The sequence below is a fragment of the Amblyraja radiata genome, chromosome 22 (assembly GCF_010909765.2).
Source record: "Amblyraja radiata isolate CabotCenter1 chromosome 22, sAmbRad1.1.pri, whole genome shotgun sequence".
NCBI classification, from domain to species: Eukaryota; Metazoa; Chordata; class Chondrichthyes; order Rajiformes; family Rajidae; genus Amblyraja; species Amblyraja radiata.
Genome location: NC_045977.1, coordinates 24,779,943 through 24,800,619, shown reverse-complemented (window position 1 = coordinate 24,800,619; position 20,677 = coordinate 24,779,943). Strand labels below are relative to the sequence as shown.

Below are 20,677 nucleotides of genomic sequence, written 5' to 3'. Positions count from 1 at the left end.
ATAGTTACCTACCTTGTGAAATTTCCCTGATTTGTGGCACGAGAAGCGTGTGAAAACTCTGCTTTTTGTTGCATTGCGAGGTAAGTACCTTTAATCACCATCATCTCCGAACAGTTGAAGTCGTGGAGAAAAAAAATTAGATCCCAGATCCCCAGCCCCAGATCCCCAGCTCCCGATCCCCATTCCCAGATCCCCAGCCTCAGATCCCCAGCTCCTGATCCAGATCCCGATCCAGAGCCCCAGGTCCAGACCCCCAGCTCCTGATCCAGAGCCCCAGATCCCCAGATCCAGATCCCCAGACCCCCAGATCCCCAGCCCCAGATCCAGATCCCCAGCCTCAGACCCAGCTCCACATTCCCCCGCCCCAGATCCCCAGCCCTAGATCTAGATCCCCAGCTCCAGATCCGCTGATCCAGATCCCCAGCCCCAGCCCCAGAGCCCCTGCCCCAGATCCAGATCCCCAGCCCCAGATCCAGAGCCCCAGCCCCAGATCCAGATCCAGATCCCCAGCCCCAGAGCCCCAGATCCAGATCCCCAGCCCCAGATCAGAATCCCCAGCCCCAGATCCCCAGCCCCAGATCCCCAGCCCCAGATCCCCAGCCCCAGATCCCCAGCCCCAGCCCCAGATCCCCAGCCCCAGATCCCCAGCCCCAGATCCCCAGCCCCAGATCCCCAGCCCCAGATCCCCAGCCCCAGCCCCAGATCCCCAGCCTCAGATCCCCAGCCCCAGATCCAGAGCCCCAGATCCCCAGCCCCAGATCCCCAGCCCCAGAGCCCCAGCCCCAGATCCCCAGCCTCAGATCCCCAGCCCCAGATCCAGAGCCCCAGCCCCAGATCTGGAGTCCCAGCCCCAGATCCAGATCCTGTTCATAACCTTTAGCAACTGTTGGAGCCTTAAGATAGTTTTAGGCATCTCCGTCACGTGACGGATATGACTCAGCGTGATGGAGATGCCTTGATTGATTGTCGCCATCACGCTGCGTCATATCTGTCACATGAGCATTTTATGCTCATAATATGTAAAATAATACAACAATTACCATAATTATCAATTGTAATTGATAAATGAACAGTATTCATCTGAAGTTAATATTGTTTTCAAGGAAGTCGGTGAAAAGTTATGTGACGGTTACCATTCTTGCTGAAAATCACCACTTTTTTCGTCATTAAACTGTTACGAAGGTTTAAAATCAATGTGTTAGATATTTTTCTGATTTGTTTTGTTGGTGGTTTATTTGAGGAAGACACTATAATTTGAAAGTACGACAAAAATGTTATTTTATATTCTTAAATCAGTTATATTTTATAGTTTTGTTCATCATAAAAATGCGACAGATATGACTGAATGCAGAGGGCAACCTGGAAAAAGTAGAGGAAAAAATGAATTCAATTCTCTAAAAATTGCGACAAACATTTTTCTCATAGTAGAGATGTTCATCTATGTGAAACAACATTCAAAGTTGTTAACATTTAAATTTCATAATCGGGCTTCCAGAAATTTCAAAGTAGACGCTTACTGAAGAATCACCCCATACACATAAAAACAAACAATCAATAATAGTGCAAAAATATAAAGATATGTTGTTCAGTGTGTGTAGGAAGGAACTGCAGATGCTGGTTTAAACTGAAGATAGACACAAAACGCTGGAGCATCTCTGGAGAGAAGGAATGGGTCACATTTTGGATCAATAGACAATAGGTGCAGGAGCAGGCCGTGTGGCCCTTCGAGGCAGCATCGCCATTCAATGTGATCATGGCTGATCATCCCCAATCAGTACCACGTTCCTGCCTTCTCCCCATATCCCCTGACCGCTATTTTTAAGAGCCCTACCTCTTGGGTGGGGTGACAGTTCAGAGGAGCGCAACAACAGCACTCAAGTCTGTGGTGCAGGTCTGGCTCTAACAAAAATGGAGTAATCAGAGACTCATTAATTAGGGGTCAGACAGGAGATTGTGAAGATTCTGTGGCTGCAAATTAATCTCCCCCGTGGTGTAGAAACAAGGAACCAAAGGTGAGGGAAAGAACTACAGATGCTGGTTTAAATTCTGGATAGACACAAAATGCTGGAGTAACTCAGCGGGACAGGCAGCATCTCTTGAGAGAAGTAATGGGTGACGTTTTGGGTCGAGACCCTTCTTCAGACAGATGTCATGGGAGTGGGCGGTACAGAGATAAAATGTAGTTGGAAACAGTAAGACTAGTCTGAGAACTGGGAAGGGGGAGGGGATGGAGAGAGAGGGTATGCAAGGGCTACTTGAAGTTAGAGAAGCTTGGGTGTAAACTACCCAAGCAATACTCACCTCCAATTTATGCTAGGCCTCATTCTGACAATGGAGGAGGCCCAGGACAGAAAAGTCAGTGTGGGAATAGGAGGGGGGGTTAAAGTGTTGAGCAACCGGGAGATCATGTAGGTTTAGGCGGACTGAGCAGAGGTGTTCGGCGAAACGATCGCCGAGCCTGCGCTTGGTCTCGCTGATATACAGGAATCCACACCTGGAAAAACAGATACAGTAGATGAGGTTGGAGGAGGTGCATGAGAAAGGCCAGGTAAAGGCTAGGTCAATCTTGGGTGTTTTAGGTTAAGAGCCAAATAGTCAGCAACAGCAGCACACAGAAAGAGAAGGGATGATTTAGGATTCGATAGCCCCGCAATGAATTATTACTTTTTCATCAAAAGCCAGGACCAACATTCATTTTGTCCTTCTATTATAGTTATATTGGTGTTGTCGGGAGAAGTCTGGAAGCATGAAGACGATCGCGGAGAATGCTTTGTTTCGGACAGCTGGGACTCCCGCCAGCACGTTGAACCCTGAAGAACAAGTTATCATGCGCCAGAAGTTGAATGGGACTGATATTGGTGTCCTAGTCGTGTACTTCATTTTTGTCCTGTTTGTAGCACTCTGGGTACGTTCTTGTTTGTCTTCTCTTTAAACTGTTTATTCAAAACGCCTTCTTAAATTAAAATATCTCATAAATTGCAGACAGGTGAAATTCAAAGTGAATTATATTTCTCCATGGACTTCAACTCCATAATCTACAACAAGGTAGAAAGCAAGTGTTGGCAGTCAACCTTATCACCATGGGGCACAACAGTGCCAGCTGCTTTCATACAATTTATAGCAGTTGCGGTCTTGATTATTATCACCCTTTTCTGTACCCGACCAATGCAGGGAGAGGGTTGGTGAAAATATCATGATTAAATAGACTAACCCTATTTCTACCCATTTAAAACTTAACAAATGCAGATTATTTGTAAGGCTCTTATAAAAAGCCTTTGTATCTACGTGGTTGTGTCATAATTGTCCTCCAGATATACCTGTGGACCTCAGGGCAGGGTAACAAAGAAGGACTCGTATCCCAGATATCTGCAAAGACGACGTATATAACTCTGACGGGGTGAGGCCAGGATCATAGAGGTGATGATTAGCTGTTGCAGACATCACATGAATCATAGATTAATGGTGGTGGTTAGAGTTAGCACACAAATAAGGGACAGTCTGCGTTTGATTTCTCTGATGCAGAGGGGTCGAAATTATGAACACTGAGTGCACTACACTAGATTGAAAGAAGTGCAAGTGAATCACTGCTTTATCCAAGACTTAAGGGGTTGGACAGGTTAGATGCAGGAAGATTGTTCCCGATGTTGGGGAAGTCCAGAACAAGGGGTCACAGTTTAAGGATAAGGGGGAAATCATTTAGGACCGAGATGAGGAAAACATTTCTCACACAGAGAGTGGTGAATCTCTGGAATTCTCTGCCACAGAAGGTAGTTGAGGCCAGTTCATTGGCTATATTTAAGAGGGAGTTAGATGTGGCCCTTGTGGCTAAAGGGATCAGGGGGTATGGAGAGAAGGCAGGTACAGGATACTGAGTTGGATGATCAGCCATGATCATATTGAATGGCGGTGCAGGCTCGAAGGGCCGAATGGCCTACTCCTGCATCTATTTCCTATGTTTGTATATTTGTGTCCCTAGATGGTGGTAAAGGATACGTGTTGTGTCTCCTGCAGTTGTATGAGAAAATGCATAAAAAAGAGAGTGATTTATAAAGATGGAAGAGTGGACCAGGAATTTATACAGGGAATGGGTTTCTCTGGAATGCTGAAAGCAAAGGGGAAGATGTGCCTGAGGATAGAATTTCATAATTGATGGCAAAAATTAAAATGGATGGTCTGTTAAATGTGAAAGCTGGTGGGATGGAAGGCGAAGACAAGGGAACTCTTCTTCTTACTCACTCCTGGAGGAAAGGAGATGAGAGCAGGAAATAGACAGGGCCAGGAATGCTCTCAGGCATATGAGGTAGAGGGAAACCATGGTTCAGGAGGAATGAAGACATCTTGGAAGCATGTATGTGGATAGTTTTGTCATTAAAGCAGATGGAGAAACAAGGATAATTAAATGGCATCCTTACAGGAAGCTAGGTGCAAGGAAGAGCAGTTGACATAGCTGTGGGAGTCTATGGATTTTTGTCCATTTTTTATTCAGTGATGTTGCAGAGACAGTATCCTAAAGCCTGCATATGCCAATGTTAGGCATTGAGCATGGATCTCATTCAAGGGAGTAAGGGATGGGGGGAGTGTGTAAGAGTGGCAACCGTCACTGGGGTAAACTGTGAATTCCAAAGATGTACAGGTTGTTAGGTTAATTGGTTTCTGCAAAAATTGTCCCTTGTGCGCAGGATAGAACTAGTGTATGGATGATCATTGCTCGGCATGAACTCAATGGGCTGAAGGGCCTATATCCATGCTGTATCCCTAAACTAAAGTAAAATGGTGTTAGGACTAATCACATGGGAGTTAAATTGGCTGTTAGTGAAGAGTTAAAAAGCTGTGTAAACTCTTTAGAATACCAAAGCTGCAGCAGTGCATGTGGCTTTATGATAGTTTGAGCATTTTTTAATCTGATAATCCTCTATTATATAATTCCTTATTTTAGGTTTTTGTGAGATATTATTTGTAGTAATATTAATTATACTAGTAGCAGAGTTACTTGTTTTTAATGAACTTAAAAATAATCTGAATAATGTTCTTCTGTGATTCTTGGCTAGAAGGATTCAGAGCTGAACACATATAATAACAATTGATTCAATTCAATGATTGAATGATACCTATTGTCACATGTACCTAGCAACATTGAAATGCTTTGTTTTACATACCACCCGGTAAAATCATACAGCAGACTTCAGCTAGGCAGTACACAAGTGTTGTCACGTGTCTGGCGCCAACAAGGTCACAAAAGTTCACCAAAAATTCCTATCTACTGCCTGATGGTGCAGCAGCCCAGCCTAGCCGCTGGGTTCCCCTTCGGCCTCGTCTCAGCTCTAGGTTCAATTTCTCTTTTGCAAGGTACATAAATTAAATGCTTGAGCAATCACCACCAAAACCAATTGGCTGAGATTCCCTGTCAATGATAACTTTTCAATGGGTTGGAAAAGGAAAAGAAAGATTTTTCATTTATATTGTGTCTTTCAAGACTGAGGAAGGATATTCTGGGGGATCAGCCAATGAGGCTTTATAGTTAGAATCTAGGAATAAGAAAGGGATGATCACTTTGATGGGTTATACAGTACTCTAGGCCTCCCAATATTCAACGAGAATTAGATGAACAGATATGTAGACAGACTGTAGCTAATTAAATATTTTGACAAATAGTCATTGATACAGTAAGAGGAAGTGGTGCAAGTGGTAGAGCTGCCTTACTGCGCCAAGGATGCAGGTTCGATTCTGACCTCAGATGTTGTCTGTGTGGGGTTTCAATGTTCTCCATGTGATCGCATGTGTTTCCTCAAGTTTCCTCCCACATCCCAAAGACATACAGGTTTTTAGGTTAATTGGCCTCTCAATATTGCCCCTAGTGTGTAGGGAGTGGATGAGAAAGTGGGGTAACAAAGAACTAGTGTGTATGGGGTGGTTGATGGTTGGCGTGTACTCAGTGGGCTGAAGGGCCTGTGTACATGACGTATCTCTTTAAACTCTAAAAATATGGCATCCCACAAAAAGATTGCAAGAAATAGGCAGATTGTTTGTGGGAGCCCTGATTGAGAGATAAATATTATTGTTCTTTGAAAAGAGCTATGCAATTTTTTACATACCTGGAGACCAGATGTGGGCCTGGTTGAATATCACATTGGATCTGATCTTATCATTTAGTGGGAATAAGAACTTGGCATTCATGAGTGACATAGCTATTCCACATCAAATATTTTTAGTTTTTTTCATATCTTCCCTTCCCTTCAAATAGTGCAAGTCTGCAGCACTCCACTGTCCAGAATAAGGTCTCAGACTCAGATACCAATGACCATTTTTTTACATTTTCTCTGTTAGGCTATGTATAAGACGAAGAGGAACACTGTCAAAGGTTACTTCCTGGCTGGCAGGAACATGACTTGGTGCCCCGTGAGTATTTTGGCTTATGACTTTGTTGGGTTCCCAGGATTTGACACTTTTTGATCATAGTCCCTTCCCTTTTGTTTTAGATTGGAGCATCGCTGTTTGCCAGCAATGTTGGAAGTGGCCATTTCATTGGTCTGGCTGGGAGTGCTGCTTCATCGGGCATTGCTGTCAGCGCCTACGAGTGGTGTGTAAGTTATTTATTCGTCAAAAAATCAAACCATAGAATTCAGCCACGGATGCAGATGTACTGGAATAGGCATTAGTCACTTAAACCTGTTTTGCCATTCACTCAAATTAAAACTGAGCCGATCACCTTATCACTGAGATACACCATCCCAGGTAACATCCTGGCAAATCTCACCGACACCCTCTCCTGTCCAATCATGTCTTTAGTAGAGTATGGCCTTCAGAACTATACGAAGTACTCCAGCTGTGTCATTATCAATGTTGCACAAAAAGCTTCTTGGCCTTATATTCTACTGCCCAGTATGTATCCCATATGCCTTCTTCACCATCTTATCTACGTTTGTAGCCATCTTTAGGGATCCTTAGATGTGTACACTGAAGTACTTAATATTTATTGTGTGCATTATCCCTTATTAGGCTTAACAAAGTGCATCACCTCAATTTTATCAGAATTAAATTCCATCGCCCATTGCTTTGCCCATCTAATGATTGATATCATACTGTAGCTTACCATTGCACTCTTCACAGTCAACAGCATCAATTTTGTTGTGTGGTCTGGAAACATATTAATCACTTTTTAATCTAAATTGGTATTACATGTGATAATAAATGTTCCAGCACCGATCCCTGTGGTACATCACTCACAAGCTTCCCATCATAAAAAATATCCTCCACCATCATCCTCTGCCTCCTATTACCAAGCCAATTCTGGATTCAATATGCCAACTTACTGTGCATCCCATGGGCTCTAACATTCTGGACTAGTTCGGAACAGCTCACATGCTACAATGGGCTATAAAGTGAAGTTAGGCAGTAGCAATGGCATCAATACATCTCTCCCTGACAGGCTCAATAATAATAATAATAATAATAATAATAATATATTTTATTGTCATAGCACGTCAGTGCAACGAGATTTAGTATGCAACTTCCAACCGATGTAAAAGAAGAGTAAAATAAATAAATAAGCTGTGTGACGTGACCATCCAAGGGAGACAGTCCAGGGGGGATGGGGGGCACTCAGCTGGGCCGGTTCAGAGCTGCTATAGCTCTGGGAATAAAGCTGTTTCTGAGTCTGGAGGTTCGGGCGTAGAAGGCCTTGTAATGTCTGCCGGAGGGAAGTAGTTCGAACAGTCCGTTACAAGGGTGTGAGGAGTCTTTATGGATGCTGACGGCCTTCCTGAGGCACCGTGTGTGGTAGATGCCCTCCAAGGCTGGTAGCTGTGTCCCAATGATCCTCTGCGCTCTATGGACGACGCACTGAAGAGCTCTCCTCTCCGCCTCCATGCAGCTGAGATACCACACAGAGATGCCATACGTTAGTATGCTCTCTGTGGTGCAGCGGTAGAACATTGTCAGCAGCTGTTGGGGCAGACCAGTCTTTTTTAATGTCCTCAGGAAGAACAGTCGTTGCTATGCCTTCTTGACCAGTGCAGCGGTGTTGGTGGACCATGTGAGGTCCTCAGAAATGTGAGTGCCTAGAAACCTAAAACTGGACACTCTCTCTACACTTTCCCCGTAAATGGAGATTGGGGCGTATTCTCCATTATGGGACCTCCTGAAGTCAATAATCAGCTCCTTGGTCTTGGAGGTGTTTAGTGACAAGTTGTTGCGTGTACACCAGTCCGCCAGGTTCTGCACCTCCGCTCTGTATTTTGTTTCATCACCGTTGGTGATCAGCCCAATCACTGTTGTGTCGTCTGCAAACTTCACGATGGTGTTGGTGTCGAATGCAGGAACACAGTCGTGAGTGCAGAGGGAGTAGAGCATGGGGCTTAGTACACAGCCCTGTGGTGTGCCGGTGCTCAGGGTGATAGTGGAGGACAGGTGCGGGCCCAGTCTCACTGCCTGCGGTCACTCCGTCAGAAAGTTCGGGATCCAATCGCATATCGGCGAGCTGAGGCCTAGCTGGTGGAGTTTGGTGGTGAGCTTGGTGGGGATGACCGTATTGAATGCAGAGCTATAGTCAATGAAGAGCATCCTCGTGTACGTGCCCTGTCTGTCCAGGTGAGTCAGGACAGTGTGAAGAGCCAGAGAGATGGCATCCTCTGTTGATTTATTTGCCCTGTATGCAAATTGATGAGAGTCCAGTGAGGCAGGGATGCTGGATTTGATGTGGGAGAGGACCAGCCTTTCGAAGCACTTCATTGGGATTGGAGTTAGGGCAACCGGGCGGTAGTCGTTCAGGTTGGTCACTTTAGACTTTTTCGGCACCGGCACTATGGTGGCCGTTTTCAGGCACTTGGGGACCATTGCCAGAGATAGAGACAGATTGAAGATTCTCGTGAATACCTCCGCCAGCTGTACAGCACAGTCCTTTAGTACCCTTCCCTGGACTCCACCCGGGCCTGCAGCCTTGCGTGGATTGATTCTACACAGAGCACACTGTACCTCCTGAGTGCTCAGTGTTAAGGCCTGACCCTCCGCTATGGCCGGGGTTATTCCACTCCTGGTGGTGTTGCGTTTTCCAACCCCTATTCTACTCCCTATACACTCACAATTGTGCAACCACTTTCTGCTCTAACTCCATTTACAAGTTTGCAGAAGACACCACCACAGTGGGCCGGATCACAAACCATGACTTGATGGAATACAGGAAGGAGATAGAGAACTTAGCAACATGGTGTCAAGACAACAACCTCTCCCTTAACATAGAAACAAAGAACTGCAGATGCTGGTTTATACCATAGATAGACACAAAGTGCTGCAATAATTGGGAGTTCATGTTACAGTTGTATAAGACATTGGCGAGGCCACACTTAGAAAATTGTGTTCAGTTTTGGTCACCCTCTTGTAGGAAAGATATTAAGCTGGAAAAGGTGCAGGAAAGATTTACAAAGATTAAAATCAACCTTTCAAATTTTTCATTCACCATCCCTGTAATTTTGCCTTCTTACCAATATGACTTTGCATTATTTCAACATATTATCCCGAGTCTCTGGACTGCTGTGATCAATCCTTTTAACAATTCTATGCGTTGGCATGGATAAGGTGGGGTGAACAGCAATATAGCTCTACGACTCTATGACTTTGACACAGATAATTTACCATAAATTCTTGGGCTTATTTAACCCCATTATATTTAATAATTCCTATGTGCTGTGATTTTTATAGTGATCTGTGTGAAGGGAACAATCCTGTGCAACTAAATCGTGGTATTTGCCCAAATACCATGCCAAAGTGCTTTTGAGCTTCTCAGTCCAATGAAGAAAACAACAACAAAAAAAAACTTGCATTTACATGGCACCCACTGAACTTAAAGGCCACAAAGTACAATGGGGAAGGCAAGAGGAGGGTGATTTTCAGGTGCAGTGGAAACTCTGGTGGGGCTGATGTGTCAGGAGGACTGGAGAGGGGAGTGTCTCTGGAGTCGAAAGGGAACAATTCTTTGGGACACAAAGTACAATGGGGAATGCAAGAGGCTACTGTGGTTGATTGGCTACTGTAAATGACCCTTAGCATAAGTATGCAGCAGAAGAATCTAAGGGAAGGGTGCAGATCCGCTTCAATTTGGTGGAAATTTTGTATCTAGTGAAGGGCAGCTCTTTTTCCAGCGGTTAAGACGATAGCACAACGACCAGATTTCTGATATATCTTTCTATCATTTACTCTCCAGGGAATGTATGCCTTGATGATGCTCGCCTGGCTCTTTCTTCCCATATACATTGCAGCTGGAGTAAGACATTTGTTCTTTTTACAGTTTATATTTTCATAGTGATCACTGATGTGTTTTCTGGAATTAAACGTTTCTTTAAGTTGAATGTGGGAGCGAATTAGCAACATCCATGCAGATTTCTTGATCAGGCCCATTGTAGAGAATTAGACTCAATGTAATCTTCACTAAATCTGTTTGGTTTATTTGGTGGGTGTGATAATGGTGAGAAGTGTGAAGGCCTTTGGTTAAACTCAAAATTGCACTTTCAAAACAGCAGCTCTGCTTGTTATTAACTGCTTCTTGCTTTTACCAGAGGACGGTTTCACTCCTCATAGAAAATCTCCACAGGACATAGAAAATTACAAAACTGTAGCGGACGCGGAGTTGTCTGTTAAACAACGAGGTAGACATGAAGTTTGTCCAAAATTCTTGTTCTTTATTGTTACACTAATTCTCCTCATTCACCAACCCCGTGCACGCACGATTAACCCTTAAATACTCCCCAGGGGCACCTGTGACCACACCGTGACTCCTACCTCTCGTCACCGGTGCACGTGATCCCCCCCAAGAGCCGAAGGTTATGTACAGTGCGTGGCCCACCACCCGGTGCCTCCACATTACCCCCTCCCCCCCCCCCCCCTAGAACCGGAGGCACAAAAACGGACGGACAGCCGAAGGAGGCGGCCGGACCTCGTACGTACATCCACACGCAAAGGTTTATTTTCTGTTAAGGATGAACTAGGTGGGACCCGAGATGGCGGACGCCCTCAACGGCAAGGCTGGGCCACCTGGACTGGCCTGCTCAGGTCCAAATGGGCCAGCTTCAAACGAGCCACCAATACGGTCTCCCCCCGACTCCCTAGTCCAATCCAAAAGTCATGGGCCCATGCCTTAGCATCCGAAAAGGACCTTCTCTTAATTGCTGGGAGAATCAATGTATTTCTCTTGAAGATTGTGATTAATGAGTTACTACCTTTCTTTGTCTTTCTCTAATATTCTCTTCCCGCAGGTCACCACTATGCCAGAATATTTACTAAAACGATTTGGGGGCCAAAGAATTCATTTCATCATCGCTATGCTTTCATTATTTGCATATATATTTACAAAAATATCGGTAGGTTTCTGTTTCATTTCCATATACAGAGAAGCTTATTGTCTGTATTTAAAATAATTTCCATTGAAATATGAATTGAACGACTTAGAAAATACAGGTTTCTAGTGTATGCCACACTGTAATAACGAGAATATAGATGGACTGAAATGCTCAGCATCTAATCCCAATATAATATTTCCCTCTTCATAACTATTCAGTACACTGATAATAAAACTAGTCCTTGCTTAATGAACAAAGTGCAATGGTGAGGCAGCAATCGGTTTTGATGGACTTCATCTGAGAGTTTTAAATGAAACTCGACCAAGTGGAACCCGTTGGGTCCCTGTTACAGGGGACGCCTGGTCCCCGAATGCAATATTCCAGCACTCACCCATAGCCCCCAAGTGTGCTGACGTGGCAATAAATTGTAAAAAATAAGATAAATGTGAATGCATATCACTCTCCCTCTTCAGTCCCCCTCCCCTCCTCCATTACCTTGCCATCCCTCTTCCTACCCCTATCCTCCTCCATTCCCCCTCATCCACCAGCACTCCCTTCCCCTCTCCACCCTCCTTCTTTCCCTTCTCCTCTCCTCCCCCACTCCCTCCCTCACCTCTCCCTCCCTCTCCTTTTCCCTACTCTATCACTCCCTCCCTCCCTCCATAACCCCTATCCCCTCCCTACCCCCCTCCTCTCTATCCTCATTCTCCCCACTGCTCACCTCCCACCTATTCCACCCCCCCCCCTCACCCCCCCCCCCCCCCCCCCTCCTCTCTCTCCCTAAACCATCCTCTCCCTCAATCCTCCCATCCCCTTCCTCACCTCCCCAGGATTTCAATGTAAACCATCGCCAGCCCCGTTTTCTCAACCACGTCGGCGATTAAGTTGTAGTTGAGGTGGGGGCTGTTGGGGGGGGCGGGGGGGACGGGCCGAGAGGTCCGGAGCTGTAGGAGGGGGAAGGAGAGGCCAAGGCTGCGGTCTGGAGCATATTATCTAAATGGTGAAAGATTTGAGAAGCAGGGAGATCTGGGTGTCCGGGTGCATGTTTGGCTAAAAAGCTAGTGTACAAGTATGCAAGAAATACTGAGCTAGTATTCTTTATATAAGGAAGAATGTCAATGCATTGGATGCAGTTCAGAGGTTTACATGAATGGGTGGGATATCTTATGGTGAAAGAATGAACAGCATGGGCTTGAGTCCACTGGAGTTTAGAATGAGAGGGATCTTGATTAAATGTATAAGGCCCTGAGGAGGCTTGAATGGGAAGATACAGTGAAGGCTTTTCCTCTTATAGGAGAATTGGAACTGTTAAAAAATATATTTACTGCCTAGTCCAATAGGAACAATGGCAGAAAGGTTTCATTCATGAGTACTATGAGTATAGTGACAGATGGAAGACACAAATTGCTAGAGTAACTTAGCACATCAGGTCGCATCTCTGGAGAACATGGAGAGGTAATGTTTCAGATCGGGACCCTTGTTCAGGCTGGATCCCTCTTTGTTCTCAGCGGACCATCCTCGTCCAACCGCCGGGACTCACGCGGCCTGTCCTCGACTGACCACCGGCACTCACACGGGCGACAGTTCTCTAACAGCTCCCCACTCTCACCAACTCCCCTCCTTGCTCTACACTGGCCCTGCCTACAAACAAATATTGGCGCAGGAAGATCCGGTACAGAGAGTTGTGAAATGCTGGTCAAAGGACACTTTTTACAATTGCCTTGAGTCAGTTCACTAGTCCATAATTCAGGGATTCAACAGCTAACTTGATCTGCAAGTGCATGGAAGACTGTGCCAACAAAGTCAATCCGACTGTTCCCCAACCAAAATCCATGGTTAAACCGCGAGGTACATTCACATGTTAAGGCCAGGTTTTCTGCATGCAAGTTAAATGATCTCCGTAAAGCCATCAAGGATGCCAAGAAACAAACTTGAGTCCCAGTATAATCACTCATGTACACAGAGAATGTGGCAAGGTTTGAATAACTGGCTGCAAGGCAATGTCAGGCAACATCATTGGTGATAGTGTAACCCTACCTGATAAACTGAATGCTTTCTTTGCTCGCTTCGTGCAGAAGGCCATCAGGGCGGTGACACCTGGTCCTTCAGATTCTCCACAGGGTGACTGTAGCAGAGGTTAGATCGGCCTTCATGAGGGTAAACCCATGAAAAGCAATTGGCCCAGATGGAGTTCCTGGCTGTGTCCTTGGTAGCTGTGCGGACCAGCTGGTGGAAATATTCGCGGACATCTTTAATCTCTGCCTACTCTGTTCTGAGGGAACCTCCTGCTTCAAGAAAACCAACCATCCCAGTGCCGAAGAAAAGCAAGACCTCATGCCTGAACAACCACGATCCAGTGATCTTAACATCCACCATCAGTAATTGTTTTGAGAGGCTAGTTATGGAAAGCATTAAATACAGTCTACCTAATGGTCTTGACTGCAGTTCACCTACTGCCACAACAGGTCCACAGCCGATGCCATCGCTCTGGTCCTACACTCATCAGAACACCTGGGTAAGAAATACCCAGGTGTTCACCCAGACCAGCACACAAACCAATCTCCCTTCTATGGACTCCATTTATACCTTGCGCTGCCTTGGCAAGGCCAGCAGCATAATCAAGGACAGGTCGCACCCTGGCCACTCCCTCTACTCCCCTCTACCTTCAGGCAAATGGGAAAGTAGTGTAAAAACACATACCACCAGATTCAAGGACAGTTTCTTCCCAGATGTTATCGGGCAACTGAATCATCCTACCCCAACCAGAGAGCTGAACTACTAATTACCTTTTTGGTGACCCTCGGACTATCCTTGATTGGACTAAACATTATTCTCTTATTATGTATCTATACACTGTAAATGGATCAATTTAATTCATATATTGTCTTTCTGCTGCCTGGTTATCACGCAACATAAGCTTTTCATTGTACCATGGTACACGTGACCATAAACTTAACTGAGTACTGCCTTGCTCACCACGTCCCTCCTCACTCACTGATGTCACTCCTCGCTCAGCCACCAGGCCTGTCCATGTCTCTTGTTATCGATGCTCACTTCAGTCCTGGGCTCGTCCTTGTTTGCAGTGACCACTGCCCAAGTCTGTTGGGTTGTAAGCTACCCAAGCAATATGATGTGTTGTTCCTCCAGTTTGTGTGTGGCCTCATGGAGAAGGCCTAGGACAGAAAGGACAGAATGGGAATGGAAAGAGGAGTTAAAATGGTTACAACTGGGAGATTCAACAAGCCTTGGTGGACTGAATGAAAGTGTTTGGCATCCCTATAAAAGTCTTTCTATGGCGCATCTGTAGAAGTTGGTGAGATTTGTTGGGTATGCCAAACTTCCTATTACTTCGAAGAAAGTAGAGAAATTTGTGTGCTTTCTTGGCAATTACTTCAATATTGATGGTCAAGGCCAAGTTGCTGCCGATATTTACTCCTAGGAACTTGAAGCTTTCAATCATCTCTACTTCAGCGCCATCAATGCATACGCATGTATGTGTAATGCTTCGCTTTGTGAAATCCATCAAGGAAGTTAACTTCTCCTCGTGCCTTTGCAGCTATTCAGCAGGCCAACTGTCTCCAGAAATTAGCTCTCATGCTTTGGTGGTTGAGACATTTTACCAGTTAAAGGCATTATCTAAGTACAATTGGATCTTGTTTCCAAGGTTGATTAAGTTTTGCTTCATTGATTTTCTACTCAGTCACTCAATATGTCAATCAGGCATCAACAGTGACCATATGTGTCCATGAAGAAACAAGGAATTGCAGATGCTGGCTTACAAAATAAGACACCTTGCAAATGATAGCAGGGACTCTGAACAGGTTGGGAGAGTGGTCAAAGAAGTGGCAGATGGAATACAGCATAGCAAAGTGTGAAGTCATGCATTTTGGTAGTATGAATAAAGGTAAAGACTATTTTTTAAATGGGGAGAGAATTCAGAAATCTGTGCAAAGGGACATGGGAATGTTGTTGCAGGATCCCAAAAAGTTTTAATTTGCAAGTTGAATTGGTAGTAAGGAAGGCAAGTGCAATGCCAGCATTTATTTCGAGGTGACTAGAATATAACACAGATATGTAATGCTAAGGCTTTATAAGGCACTGGTCAGATGGCATTTGGAGTATTGCGAGCAGTTTTGGGTCCTATATCTGAGGAAGGGTGTGCTGGCGTGGAGAGGGTCCAGAGGAGGTTTACGAGAATGATCCCATGAATTAATGGGTTAACATATGATGAGCGTTTGACGGCACCGGGCCTCTATTAACTGGAGTATAGAAAGATAAGGGGAGACCTCATTGAAAATTACCGAATAGTGAAAGGCTTAGATAGAGTGGATGCGGAGAGAATGTTTCCACTGGTGGGAGAGTCAAGGACCAGAGGTCATAGCCTCAGAATTAAAGGATATTCCTTTAGGAAGGAGATGAGGAATTTCTTTAGTCAGAGTGTGGCGAATCTGTGGAATTCGTTGCCCCAGAAGGCTGTGGAGGCCGTCAATGGATATTTTTAAGGCAGAGATAGATATATTCTTGATTAGTAAGGGTCTCAGGGGTTATGGGGAGAAGGCAGGAGAATGGGGTTAAGAAGGAAAGATAGATCAGCCATGATTGAATGGCGGAGTAGACGATGGGCCAAATGGCCTAATTCTGCTTCTATCACATATGAACACTTAATTAAATTCAAAAGTCCAAAGTATGTACATACATTTATTTCTACAAATGACAGGACAGGTTTGGCTGTCTCTCTTCATTTTTAGTAATTGTTCATTCTTATTGGTTAAGCCTGTTTAAATGGCTTTCCGAAAAAAACTGCTACCATGTAAGCTTGTGATATTAACTTGCCATCCCTTCCACCCCATCCCCTCTCTTTCCTGGGCCCCAGCTGGATTTGACTAATTTCTCCCCTTTCTCATCTCCTTGTCCTTTTCCACCTATGTGGAAGGTTCCACCTTCCTCTAGCCTGACAATTTTACCTGTTCTATCCTTATCTTACACTTTATGTCTATTCATCTCTGTTTGTCCAACTATCTGACTATCAAAAACTCACCTCACCTGTATCCACCTATCACCTGCTCGTACCACTTTTCCAACGTTTTCATCCCGAACACGATCAGTCGAAAGTAGGATCCCGACGATAAACGTCACCTATCCATGACCTACAAAGATTTGTGTTTTTTTAAATAAACCAGCATCTGTAGTTCCTTGTTTCTCCAAAGATGTTGCCTGAACAGTAGAGTTACTCCAGCACTTTGTGTCTTTTTCTGTTTCCATGTAACTTCCCACTGTGATCATGACATTGTCTCTTAAGAACAGGCTTCCACTTTCACCACAGGAGACCACTTAAGAGAAGCTCTTTAGAAGTCCTATTAAAACATTTAGCATTAAACTTCAAAGCCATTGAACCTAAACATTGCACATGGGATGTCCTGATTCTGTCCTATTATAACCAAGCAGGCAAAGACAATAAATAAATATTCTTTTTAATTGGCCCTCATCAAGACCATTGATTACAATATTCGGGAGGTATGGTTATGGTATTGTGTGATTCTGTGTGTACTTATCTGTAAAAATGGAAACTGTAACCCAGGACAGCTTGTACTCCTTAACATACGACGGTTAATCCAAGTTCCTTGATCCTTGGATGACCTATACTGCATTCTTGAGGCATTGTCTCATTTCGATGCTTTTGATGGCAAGGGGAGCAGTGCTTAATAAAGACCACACTTTGACTCCCACTCGAAGTGTTCCTTTGCATTGAAATTGCCATAGCAGGTAATTTGTTGAAATTGCTTAAACTTCTAAGAAAGTAGAGGGGCAAGTGCACCTTCTTCGTCATTACATCTATGTGATGTGCCGAGTGCAGGTCATCTGAGGTGTTAACGTCCAGGATTAGGGCATCTATAATATCAGTGCCCAATAACAGCATGATAGCCTGGCTCAATGACTACCATCGGTAGGACTTATATCCATCATAATGAAGTGTTCCCAGAGTTGGTAATGGCATACATTATTTCCTACTTCAGAAATGATGTGGATCCACTTCAATTTGCTTTTCACCACAACAGGTTAACAGCAGATGATATCTCACTGGCTCTCCACTCTGCTTTGGACCACCTGGACATCACATATATGCTGCATCTGGAACATATATGGCGTCTACAGTTCATTGACTACAGTCTAAATGCAATCTATCATAACTATACAAGTACTCAATGCATTTTACCCCCACTTTATCGTAGCCTCAATCAACCACATTCCAATGCTACATTGCAACGCAAAGATTCGATGATCATTTGTTAAATTGGTGGATCCAAGATGGCGTAAAGATTATGACACTCAGTTAACACTTGCCCACTCAGTGGATCGCAGGCAGTATCTATACATAACTAAAACTCTAAACTTGTTATCTTCTGGTGTGCGCGGTCTTTTTATTTACGCAAAAACAATATGCGGTATCGCTACGATTTTTCGCCAGCTCACTCACCGTTTCCTGTTCCCTCCGCCCACACAACTCCCAACCCCCACAACCCTCCCCCGCCCACATCCCTCCTCCCCCTACAACTGCCCCTCCCCCCACAACCCCCTCCCACAAGCCCCCCATACAACTATCCCCCCCACAACCCCTCCCCCCGCCCACCCACCCACCCACCCCCACCCCCCCCCCCAATGGTACAACCTACTTCTCCCATCCAACTCTATCTTTACTGCCTCTAGCCTTTTCCCATTTTAGTTCCTCACAAACTGCCACCTTGCCAAGCAGTGCAGGAAGTGGAATCAACAGTTGACATCACCAGTTTAGATATGGACATTAATTAATTGAGGAGGGAGGTGAGATCCATGCACAAGCAGTACCAGCTCACATTGCATACTTATTTTTCTGCTGAAGCCTTACATGAAGATCGTGCCAGGCTGCAAAAGCCTCTGCTCAAGGTGAAGGAGCATAAAGAAGTCGAATACCAACTTGATATGGGCGGTACACAGTGACACAGCTGCAGAGTTGCTGCCTTACAGCGCCAGAGACCTGGGTTCAATCCTGACCACCGGTGCTGTCTGTACGGAGTTTGTACGTTCTTCCTGTGATCACATGGGTTTTCTCCGGGTGCTCGAGTTTCCTCCCACACTCCAAAAGAAGTGGAGGTTAATTGGCTTACCAAAACCAATTAACTTTCCAAACTTAATTGGCTTTGGTAAGTTGTAAATCGCTGGTCGACACGGACTCAGTGGACTGAAGCGCCTGTTTCTGCACAGTATCTCTAAAGCTTTGCTGAGTGCCTGGGCTCAGTGTATCTAAAGTTGAGCTGGCTCTCTCCCTCTGTTTGCTACGATGAAGCAGTGTCCCAGAACTAAACTCTAGCAACCCATTACAGCACAATCATTATTTACCAAACGTTGAACTGATGCAGATTGCTGTTATCAGACTGAACACATTTCGCATTACAGCAACACATTTTCCAATAGACTTTCTCCCTATCGACCATGAAGACTGAGAAATCTAATTTGGTTTCTGCTTTTCCCTCTTCTACCAGCTTGGCTTGTTGTTTGTGACATCTGCTCAATCAGAGAAGGCCCTGTTTCATATTTCACCAGACTATCCACCTGACTTGCCATTTTCAAGGAACCATGCACTTGCGCTTCCAGGTCTCTCTCTTCTGCAACACTCTCCAAGACTCTACCATGTCCTTCAAAGAAATTGACCATTGGAATGAATGAAATACTTTTTATTCTGATTGTGATGATTTGTAGTGATGTGGTAATGCTGCTGTCCTATATTTTATGCATGGATGTGTTTCGCCCAGGTTGATATCTATGCCGGAGCTATCTTTATTCAACTTGCTTTACAATGGGACCTGTATATTGCTGTGATTGGCCTACTCATCTTAACTGCAATCTACACAGTGGGAGGTAGGTCTTGTCATGTCTTCTGACATTAAGTAGCTTTACACAAATTGATCATTATTAGTGCCACTATTTATATTAGTACTGTAGTCATAATCACTCAGCATGTCCACCGAGTCCACATTCTTCTTCTTGTAGGATTCCGGCAGTGTAGACGCTGCTAAGCGTATTACTGCCCTCCACAGGTCAAAGTTTGAACTAAATTCTTACATACTTGCAGGAATTGAAGAACAGCCCTGGATATCAGTTGATGTTTCTCACTGTGTCCAAACAAAGATGAAACAGAAAAAGCCTCAACTCCAAGTCCTGTCAGTCTAACAAACAATACTTTTCTTTCTACCCTATACTTTTTACATTCTAGGAAAACATGCTTAACTGTCTCATTACTCCCACATTCACACAAGCCAGAAACATGTTTCCCTACAATGCACAAATAGTAATTTAACCCACAGTGTCCCAACCTCAATCTACACAGTTTAACTGAGTCCTTACGGGACAGAGATGTACAGAAACATATTTTCCTAACTTCAGATTGTATAGAAAAGTAGTGTCTCCCCCTGACTTCCATTTTCCATTCTCTCTGCCATTCTTTTGTTAAGCCCTCTTTAATTATTTCTCTCAGTTCCACTCTCCCCAATGATACATGGATATCTATTTCTCTTCTTAAACTCTCCTTTGCTATGAGGTCCACCTGCTCATTCCCCCTCACCCCAGCATGCCCGGGAACCCAGCAAAAAGTGATGTTACACGCAAACCCATTTCTAGAAAACACACTCAAGATTTCATTTAGAATGTCAGGACGAGCTTTAGATTTCCCTACTCTTAAAGTTTCAAGAGCAGCTGCAGAATCAGAACAGATAATGACTTCTCTAAAACTGGCTTCCTCAATCCACCATAGAGCCCATTGAATTGCCATTAATTCAATCGTGAGAACAGAGCTTCCATCAGAAATGCGCCGGCCAATCTTCAACCCAAGCTGCTCCACATACACTCCAAACCCAGCTCTCCCACTAACTGGATCTTTAGATCCATCTGTAAAAACAATCAAAGTGCTCTCACTGATTGAATTAAGATATTCCACTATTCTTGGAGTCACCTCGCGCTTATCTTTTTCCTGAAGAAAAGCAAGCTCAATAAACAGTTCAGGAAGAACCCAATAGGGCACAGGTAGCCTTATTGTATGCTCTATAATACCCCCTTGTTCCAAACCCAGCTTCCTAGCCCACTGATTTATAATGACAAAAAATGTGTTATATTTGTTACCATCATCAACCTCTTGCAACAAACACCTTGCTGGGAAGGTATCATTACACCCACAAAGTTTAGCCCAGTAATGTAACCCTAGCTTAATGCGCCTTAACCATAAGGGCATTTCTCCCATTTCAACAATCAGGGCAGGGACTGGAGAAGTCCTGAAGGCTCCACAGCAAAGCCTCAAAGCCTTTGCCTGCAACACATCTAGC

The 20,677-nt window shown here is 44.6% G+C and overlaps 1 protein-coding gene across 1 annotated transcript in view; it reads left to right on the top strand.

The window, feature by feature from the left end:
• The first annotated feature begins 2,739 nt into the window (after window positions 1-2,739).
• Window positions 2,740-20,677, top strand: part of LOC116985769 (sodium/myo-inositol cotransporter 2-like) — a 59,485-nt gene continuing 41,547 nt past the window's right edge. Inside the window, exons 1-6 of the mRNA XM_033040749.1 lie at window positions 2,740-2,905; window positions 6,325-6,396; window positions 6,477-6,581; window positions 10,196-10,255; window positions 11,244-11,348; window positions 19,115-19,220. Coding sequence (XP_032896640.1) covers window positions 2,747-2,905; window positions 6,325-6,396; window positions 6,477-6,581; window positions 10,196-10,255; window positions 11,244-11,348; window positions 19,115-19,220 — 607 coding nt within the window. The 5' untranslated portion in view covers window positions 2,740-2,746. The remainder of the gene's footprint in view (window positions 2,906-6,324; window positions 6,397-6,476; window positions 6,582-10,195; window positions 10,256-11,243; window positions 11,349-19,114; window positions 19,221-20,677) is intronic.